Source organism: Plecotus auritus, assembly GCF_963455305.1.
Source record: "Plecotus auritus genome assembly, chromosome: 1".
Lineage (NCBI taxonomy): Eukaryota > Metazoa > Chordata > Mammalia > Chiroptera > Vespertilionidae > Plecotus > Plecotus auritus.
Window position 1 is genome coordinate 223,411,914 of NC_137770.1, and position 10,166 is coordinate 223,422,079.

The following is a 10,166-nucleotide window of genomic DNA, read 5'->3' on the forward strand; positions in this document are numbered from 1 at the left end:
CGAACCCGGGACCCTTCAGTCCGCAGGCCGACGCTCTATCCACTGAGCCAAACCAGTCAGGGCTGAATATACTTTTAGAAATAAGGCTTTGATCTTCATTATTTCCAGATTCTGTATTTGTGAGTTAGCTTACTCACTGATTTCTAACCTCCAAATCAGTACTCGGGTGCTTTGTGGCCATTTGCAGACATGAACAGAGGAGCAAAAAATTTAAGTCACCTGACATACATTCCCAGCTGAAGCTGAATAAGGCAGTGTGCTTGCCTTCCCGTTTCAGTTTCATACTACAAACATGCACCGTTTTTGTGGTTTATTAAGTGGCAAGGGTTTTGCATTTTTGTGCTTTTTGGTTATGGTTTCACTGTTTAAAATGCATCCAGGAGAAAATACATGTGGTTAAGCTTCATTCCTGCATGAGTGATAGTGCTGGTGGCTGTGAGTTCAATGTTAATGAATCAATAATATGTATTAAATAAGGTGTCTCTAAACAGAAACACATAAAACAAGATTATTTATTGATTGGTTGATGAAAATGTGACCAGAAGCTCACAGGAACCTAACCCTGTATTTCATTTAGGAGCAGTGCTACAGTATTTGTTAATTTGGCAATTTGTAGAACATAACTACCAGGTAAAATGAGAACTGATTGTATTTTTGGATATAAGTAAATAAGGTTGATGTAAAAGTAAACAGAGCCTCTTAAAAAATTTTTTTTTGTAATCTTCACCTGAGAATATTTTTTCTAATGATTTTTAGAGGGAGTGGAAGGGAGAGGGGAGGGGGGAAAGAGAGAGAAAGATCTATGTGAGAAAGACACATTAACCAGCTGCCTTCTGCACCAGAGCCGGGGATCAAACCTGCAACCAGGTACATGCCCTTGACTGGGAGTCGAACCCTCTACCTGTGGGCTGATGCTCTAACCATGGAGCCCCACTGGCCAGGGCGTAAACAGAGCCTTTTACACATTGGTCCATAGGGCAGCCTTTCTTGTATTTCTGGGGCCTTATGCCATTTTCCAATACTGGTTTCCCTGGCTTTTTGTATCTTTTTGATATTTTCTTCTAGCTACCATTTAATGAAAATAACTACAATTTACTGAAGCCATATTGTGCACCAACTTAACCAGCACTTTATATATCTCATTATTAATCCTTACAACGTATTATAAAGGTGCTGGTATTTTCTTTATGGAGGTAATTGAGGTTCAGGGAAATTTTGCAACTTGCTCAAAGTCATACAGCTAATGAGTGGCTAGGTGTTTCTGACTCCAGAGTTCACGCCAACCCTCACTGTATACTGCATTGCACTAGAATAGGGGTGGGCAAAATATGGCCCTCAGGCCAAATCCTGCCCACAGTTTATTTTTGTAAATAAAGTTTTATTGGAACATAGCCACACCCATTTGATTACATATAGTCTGTGATTGTTTCTGAGCTACAAAGGCAGAGTTGAAGAGTTGTGTCAGAGCACTGGGCGGTACTTCTCAGTGGTTAGAGCATCAGCCTGCGGACTGAAGAATCACGAGTTCCATTCCTGTTCAGTGGCATGTGTGGGAGGCAACCAACCCATATGTCTCTCCCACTTTGATATTTCTCTCTCTCTGTCTCTCCCTCTTCCTTCCATTCTCTCTAAATATCAATGGAAATAATATTGTTGGGTGAGGATTAACAACAAGAAAAAGTTGTGCCAGAGACTATATGGTGTACAAAGATTTAAATATTTGCTACTGGCTCATAAAAGTTTGCCAGCCCTGTGCTAAAGTTAGATATGTGGGACAGTGATACTAGATGACTAAGAAAAAGAATAGAAAATATAAAAATAATAAAACTTCAGCTAGAAAATTATTTGGGGTTTATTTCTAGAATTGATTAGTTGCCAGCAAATTTCACACAATTTGTAAACCCACTAATTTTCCAATATTTAAATTTTAGTATTTAAAATTCTAGCATAGGCCCTCTGTTTTAGTATGACAAACTGGTCATGATTCAGTTTTGTGGTATCCTAAATGAAAATATTGTCATTTCCTTTTTTCTTTCTTTAGGTTTTGGTGGGAGCTGCTTTCAAAAGGATGTTCTGAATTTGGTTTATCTTTGTGAGGCTCTGAATCTGCCTGAAGTAGCTCATTATTGGCAACAGGTATTAATCTTTATAGTCAACAACTTATGATTAACTTCTAATTAAAAATGTCACCCTTTGATAGGATTTATTTATTCCAGGAACTCAACTATTATTATATTCAGTTTTTAAATTTTAGATTTATTCGGTGTTTTTCTCTCTTGATAATCAGCTGTGATAGAAGTTTCTGATAAAGCAGTATTTCTTCTAATTTTATAACTAAATTTGCTCCTAGAGTAAATCAAGAACTTACTCTAAATTGTAATTATTAAACCCATAACAAAATAAAGGAAGGACTTGTATTATAATGATTTCATGTGGTTTGCATAGGCTGATATTTGTCTTGTCCCTTTGAGCTAAAATTACAGACCTTTTCAAATTGGAAATAGAGTTAACATTTATTACTCTGTGCCAGACTCTTTTTTAAAAATATATATTTTTAAATTTATTTTAGAGAGGGAGGGAGAGGGAGAAAGAGATAGAAACATTAATGATGAGAGAGAACCATTGATCGGCTGCCTCCTGCACGCCCCACACTGGGGATCTAGCCTCCAACCCCAGGCATGTGCCATGACCGGGAATTGAACCTGTGACCTCATGGTTCATAGGTCGACACTCAACCACTGAGCCATGCCAACCGGGCCAGACTCTCTTTTTTAAGTGCTTTGCTTAGTCCTCATTTATAGTCCTCATCACTAATAGTATCCTTCATTTATAATGAGGAAATTGAAACTTATAGATGTTAAGTAATTTATCCAAGATACAGCCAGTACACGTACCTTTCCCAAATATTTTCCCCCCAAGTTTGTAGTTTTTCAGATTTCAGCAATGGGTAGGAATGTAAGGAAATACACATTTTAAAAAATGGAAATGTATACTCAATCCCACACAATAGCTTTATCTTACTGTCCATTGCGGGGCAAATGCAGATAAAAGCTTGATTTTCCAACACTTTGGGCTCATTTTCTGTCCTCAGGATACAGCCACTTGAAGCTTAGAGACTTAAAAAAAAAACCCACACAGAAAAGTAGTCTCTTTCCTTACATTCATTTGGTCACCAACATGAAGTTTTGTTTATAAACTCTTAGGAGAGAAATAAATAGGTGATCAGAGACTTTTACCCAAAACATTTAGTTAAAAACTGCCAAATGCTCATGGTGTTATATTTCATCCAGAGGCAGCTGTAACTGTACAATGTTTGACCGTTCTCTGTCCACTTTCTATTCACACTCAATTGTGGTGAGGGGTGGGAGTAAGCATATGAGGAAGTACTTTGGGATTTGATTGCTTACAGCCCTGCTTCCACAGGGTTTGGAGAAGTTAGCTAAGGAGAACACAGCTTCTATGTGCTTATTTAGGCTGGCCTCATAGCTGGACCTCAAATGGAGTTGAAACTTAGCTGTGTTCTCCATCTTTACATCCATCCCAGCCTGATGCATGGAAAGATAAGCCAAATGAAAAATAGAAATTTTAGTATGGCTTTAAGGAGGGGAGAAGGGGGTTTTGTTTTTTTTAATCTGTAGATACTAAAGCAGTTGACTAATCCTTGTATCCTGTTGATTTATAAGGCTTGGTTTCATACAACAGTATGCATCATAAAACTAAGCAATGTATGGCACAAGCTGTACCTCTTTAATAATTGCATAATTGTACATGTAATTTCAGGTCATAGATATAAATGACTACCAGAGAAGGAGGTTTGCTTCCCGGATTATAGATGGTCTGTTTAATACAGTGACTGATAAGAAGATAGCTATTTTGGGGTTTGCATTCAAAAAGGACACTGGTGATACAAGGTATTAGTTCTTTAAAATATTTCAATCCCTTTGAGAGTGTTAACTCCTTATCTTATTCTGGTGTTTGGTGGATGAGTGTGTAAAACACTGTGTATATAGTATAAAGAATAAAAATAAAGTGAACATCCATATCTTCACGAGATATAGCATCTTACCTGTACAGAGTAGGCAAAAGTAGGTTTACAGTTGTTCACATGGAAAATAATACAGTAATTAATAAATATAATATGGGGGGTAGGGGAATTGAGTAAAACAGAAAAAACAACTCATGGACACAGACAACAGTGTGGTAATTGCCAGAGGGAAAGGCAGTGGAGAGACGTGCAGGACAGTTTAGGGGGAATAAATGAGGATAGACAAAGACTTGACTTGGGGTGGTAAACACAGGATACAATGTGCAGTAATGTGTTGTAGAATTGTGCACTTGAAACCCGTATAATTTTTTTAACCAGTGTCACCTCAATAAATTCATTAAAAAGGAAAAAAATAATATAAGAATAAACTCTGTTTCTTATACTCACAATTGTAAACTTTTGCCCCACCCTGTATATTAAATGCCTAAGCAGTGGTCGGCAAACTGTGGCTCGTGAGCCACATGCGCTCGCGAGCCGTGGTTTGCCGCTCTGTTGACTGATGAGTTTGCCGACCACTGGCCTAAGGTATTAAAATATATGCCATTTAAAAAGCTTAACAACACTGGTTGTTTTTTTTTTTATCAGAGAATCTTCTAGTATATATATTAGCAAATATTTGATGGATGAAGGTGCACACCTCCATATATATGATCCAAAAGTACCAAGGGAACAAATAGTTGTGGATCTGTCTCATCCAGGAGTTTCAGAGGATGACCAAGGTAAGGCTTTGAGTCTCACGAATCACTGAGTATGGTCCCACAATTTGTTTGTTCTCCAGAAACCTTTGTTCAGTTTCTGTCATTGGTAGGCCCCATTTCACCTGGTTAGAGCAAGTTCTATTCCTGGTCAAGGGTGTGTACCTTGGTTGCAGGTTTGATCCCCAGCCCTGGTTGGGGGCTCCTGCAGGAGGCATTTGATGTGTCTCTCTCACACCGATGCCTCTCTATATTTCTATCTCTATCTCTATCTCTATCTCTATCTCTATCTCTATCTCTATCTCTATCTCTATCTCTCCCTTCCCTCTGTCCTCCCTCCCTTCCACTGTCTCTAAAAATCAATGGAAAAATAAAAAAAAGAAACCTTAGGCATTGTTTTGTCAACTTCAATTTGAAGTAATGATTGTGGGTTACCCTCATTATTTTTCCTACATATTCTAAAACGCCCCAGAGGCTCCAAGGAGATGCTTCTGGGGCACCACTGGGGTGCTTCATGGCCAGCTCATTCCCCTCACTCACACTTCAACCAGACCATTCCATTTCTTTCAGGCCCTCAACTCCTCCTGCAATCCTAGTGTTAAAATAACTCCTTTTCTATCGCCAATTTTTTGTTGTTGTTATAGTGTCCCAACTTGTGACCATTTCTAAGGACCCATACGAAGCATGTGATGGTGCCCATGCTGTTGTTATTTGCACTGAGTGGGACATGTTTAAGGTGAGGTGGCGAAATGGTATTGGGGAAAATTTTAGAGGTGTTCTAGTACCAGTTGGAGTTGAATATGTGCTCATGTGTGTATTCTAACTGCTCCTTTGGTTCTGTCTCTATAGGAGTTAGATTATGAACGTATTCACAAAAAAATGCTGAAGCCAGCCTTCATCTTCGACGGACGGCGTGTCCTGGATGGGCTCCACCATGAACTGCAAACCATTGGCTTCCAGGTAATCGTGGCCTAGACTGGTGTTATGTTGTTTGGCCATTTGCTTTCCAATGGTGTTGCATTTTAGAATTTTAATATTTTCTCATTTACAATAACATGACTCTAGGGCAGTTCTCCGGGAAGTCTCTATGGGATTTTTGTAACTATTCTATTCCCTCCTTAAATTTATGATCTAGGCCTAGCTGGTTTGGCTCAGTGGATAGAGCATCAGCCTGAGGACTGAAAGGTCCTGGGTTCGATTCCGGTCAAGGGCACACATGCCCGGGTTGCGGACTCGATCCCCAGTGGGGGGTGTGCAGGAGGCAGCCAATCAGTGATTCTCTCTCATTGATGTTTCTGTCTCTCTCTCCCTCTCCCTTCCTCTCTGAAATCAATAAAAATATATTTTAAAAAAATGTACGATCAAGCCCTAGCTGGTTTGGCTCAGTGGATAGAGCATCGGCCTGCGGACTGAAGGGTCCCAGGTTCGATTCCGGCCAAGGGCACATGCTCAGGTTGTGGGCTCGATCCACAATAGGGGGCATGCAGGAGGCAGCCAATCAATTATTCTCTCTCATCATTGATGTTTCTATCTCTCTATCCCTCTCCCTTCCTCTCTGAAATCAATAAATATATTAAAAAAAAAATGTACGATCAAAAGGTCAGTCTTAGTCTCCCGTACATAGTAGCTAAAGTCATTAGTTGCCTATCATATAGGGACAAAATGTGCCCTGCCCTACCTCGTCTCATAAAGATCATGAAAAGACATAAAAATGTTTCCTGTAACTGCCAAGGCTACTTTGCTAAACTGTCTGCAGTACACTGACTCCTCAGAGGCCAGGTCTTTTATTCCTACACAAGTGACTTGAAAACCGCAGAATGCAATATAGTTGCCACGTGTTGGTGTAGGATCCTGTGCCTTCTGCATTCTGAAACTGTCCTAGTGCTGAGAGAGGTCTGAAGGAGATGTGGGAGCTTCAGTGGTCCTGGCCCTCTGCTTCTTCAGTTTGTCACTTAACTGTGGAATGCTTAGAGAGCTGACAGAAACCTCTGCCCAGAACAGTACGTTCATATATTGCATCTATTTCAGTTCTACCAGGCGTCCCAAAAGATTAATGAGAAGGAGCCACTTTCTGTTTCCTCACAGCAGTGTATAGGGGCGGCAGGCCAGGGTGGGGCGGCGGCGGGGGAATGGTAAAGAAATGTGCCAGGAGATTGCTGTCAGCATAGGCCCCTAGCAGAGTGGAAGGGGACAGAGTTCAGAGCTGGCTGTGTGCTGAGAAGGCCTCATCTCCTGTTCAAAATATCAGATCTGGTTCTCTTAACCTTCACTGAATTGTTGAAGATCTTCGTTATTTAGAATTGTGTTCATTTCTCATTCATGAGATTCACTTGCAAGAATCAGATGGCAGTCTTGTCTGTTAACATTGCATCAAGGACCTTGGGGATTCTTCTATCCCACCCCTCCTTACTGAGTAACAACATGACTTCCCAGTCCTTACTGAACTCAGCAGTGCTATTTTTCAAAGATTATTTGCAAGGCATAGACAGATTTTCTTTCATTCTTGTTGAACTCATGTAAGGGAGAAGATGTGTAAAAGGTATATATTTCAAATGAGTTTTAGTTCTTATAAGTTAACTTTTCCTAGTAAGCATTTTATTTTATTTATTTATTTTTAAATGTATTTTTATTGATTTCAGAGAGGAAGGGAGAGGGAGAGAGAGACAGAAACATCAATGAGAAGAGAGAATTATCGATCAGCTGCCTCCTGCACGCCCCCCATTGGGGATCGAGCCCACAACTCGGGCATGTGCCCCCGACCGGGTTCGAACCTGGGACCCTTCAGTCCTCAGGCTGATGCTCTATCCACTGAGCCAAACCAGCCAGGGCTCCTAGTAAAATCATGCACTTACCCCTCAGAGGCCAGGTCTTTTATTCCTGACCAGGAATCACACCATGACCTCCTGGTTCATAGGTTGACGCTCAACCATTAAAGCACACTGGCTGGGCAAACTTATGATTATTAAAGAAGCAGTGTCTTTAAAGTTAAGATTGATGATTTTGAATATATGGAAAAGAATTTAAAATGTAATATCCAAAATACAATTTGACTTTACTCATTGAAGGTTGACTTGTATGCCAAACATTGTATTGAGCACTTTATCTAATTTCTTACCACCACCCTTCGAGGCAGGTGGTAGTAATAACGTTTATAAATAAGGAAGACCTAGAGAGCTTAGGTAACGTAGCCGGATTCCAACTGGGCCCTCCAAACTCTAGAGCCTGAACTCCCCAAAACTATGCTATTAGAGCTTCTGCAAGTTTTTTAGAATAAGGGAAGTGGATATGAAAACAGAGTATGAGAATGTGAATTAACTGGAGTCTAGTGTCTTAATTGCTTCCATATGTGCTACCTTAACCAAAGCAGTATATGATTCTCTGCTCTGTTTGAGGGGGGGGTCTGGTGTTGGGACTGGCTGGAGTGAGAGTATCTAGATATGAATATGAAAAGTATAATATATATGGACTTGAGAAACATATCAATGACACAGCAAGGAACCAAATAATAGGCAAGGAACCAAAGATCTTTCATAGCAACTCAGACAACTTGGAAAACATTTTCTTCTTTCCCCTTATTATACTTCAATGTAGAGTATTTACATTTATGTGTTATACTTGTTGTTAGTTTTCTTTCTAAAATCTCTTCCCACCCCCCCCCCCCGTTTTTTCTAGATTGAAACAATTGGGAAAAAGGTGTCTTCAAAGAGAATTCCATATGCTCCTTCTGGTGAAATCCCAAAGTTTAGTCTTCAGGATCCACCTAACAAGAAACCCAGAGTCTAAACATTGTCATTTTTATTTGTAATTTTTTTGGTACTTCAGGATAGCTAATATCTATCTGATATTTAATGGTAAATGAACCAAGTGTTTTTAAGGAAAGAAAACTATTTTTTTAATAATCAATTTATATTAGCTCTGTGAGAATCAGCATATCTAGTAATTATGAATCTAGAATATTTTTTACATATTTTTATAATATTGTTACCTCAGTGGTTGGATGAGTGGCAAATGATCATGTTGGCTTTAATGGTGTTGATTTTTGTAAAGCAAAGATTAAACTTCAAACACTTTTTACTTTACAGAGTACCCATAGGAGCACTTTAATGTCATATTATAAAGGGAAAGGCACTCTTCAGTTTTCTGATTATCGGTTTGATTACCTGTCATTAAATATGTATTTTAAATCGTAAAATTGCTATGCTAATTACTGGGCAACCCTGTTAACCTTTCAGACAGTGTCGTGGAGACTTAGAGGTTCTGGCTTCATTGGGTAAGGTGCTTTCCACACCATTTCTTGTCTCGATGACCGTTTCTTAGGAGGAGGATGAAATGGACAGAATGGGGCCTTTTGTGCTTTTTATTTTTAGTTTGCTTCTAATATATTTCCTGTGCTTCTGTGTTAGAAATAACCCTTTTGTCTAATGAGCTGTGTCATTGATTTTTAAGCCCCAAAGGTCATCACTGCTCATTTCCAATCAATCCAAATAAGATTAAAAAGCCCCCCCTTTTTTTTAACATGAAGAGAACATCAATGGTGTGATCTATATCATTTCTCTTCACTTCTTGTTTTTCCTCATTGATGATCATTTTTTTAGTTCGAGAGCCAAAAATATTTGTTATCTTGACTTTGCATTTTTATTTTTATTATCTGTTGCAATTTTCCTACTTTTTCTTTAAGTAAGAAAATGGATATAATCTCATGTATAAACTTAAAGACGTAGAATTTACAAATTATGGGTAGTTTAAAATAAGAATTTTTGTATGTGTTTCCACCTGCTTTTTTATGTCTTTCGTTGACTTATGTTTGATTGTTTTCTCTTCTGTTTTATTGTTGAAATGTGTCAGATGTCCATTTGATGCTTATGCTCTGCTAAGAGGGTACAGAGTTAAACAGATACAGGCCTTATCCCTGAGGAATTAATGCTGTTCAGTAAGAACACAGAGATAAATACAGAGATAAGGATGGAGCCATCTGTACAGATTTCAAATACATAAATAAAATATTCTACATAAACAACTGTGTAGTGTATTTTTGTCACAGTGCAAATAACTAATGAGTTATGACAGTCTGACATTAGAAAGGAAAAATTTCACTACTTTTTTGAGAAAAAACCATTACATCATACTTGCAGATGATGTGAGAAAGGGAGGGACGGTAGCAAATAGACCAGATATCAGCAAACTATAGCTCATGAGCCAAATCTGGCCAGCCCCTTGTGAGCTAAGAATGTTTTTTATATTTTTACATAATTACATTTCGAATGGTTATGTAAGTCTCCAATTTTGCCCCTTAGTCCGAGAAGCCTAAAATATTTGCTGTCTGACTCTTCAATAAAACGTTTGTAGACTCCTGAAAGAAACAAACAGCAGGATGTTTGAACATAAGATGAGCCTGCCCTAGCTGATTTGGCTCAGTGGATAGGCCG

General features: G+C 38.9%; 1 protein-coding gene across 3 annotated transcripts in view; it reads left to right on the plus strand.

The window, feature by feature from the left end:
* The window catches only part of UGDH (UDP-glucose 6-dehydrogenase), a 31,339-nt gene extending 21,584 nt beyond the window's left edge, over positions 1–9,755 (plus strand). For all 3 annotated transcript variants that reach the window (XM_080681378.1, XM_080681379.1, XM_080681377.1), the window contains 6 exons: positions 2,042–2,136; positions 3,781–3,911; positions 4,631–4,764; positions 5,385–5,476; positions 5,590–5,700; positions 8,413–9,755. In XM_080681378.1, coding sequence (XP_080537504.1) covers positions 2,042–2,136; positions 3,781–3,911; positions 4,631–4,764; positions 5,385–5,476; positions 5,590–5,700; positions 8,413–8,523 — 674 coding nt within the window. In that variant the 3' untranslated portion in view covers positions 8,524–9,755. The remainder of the gene's footprint in view (positions 1–2,041; positions 2,137–3,780; positions 3,912–4,630; positions 4,765–5,384; positions 5,477–5,589; positions 5,701–8,412) is intronic.
* The last annotated feature ends 411 nt before the right edge of the window (positions 9,756–10,166 follow it).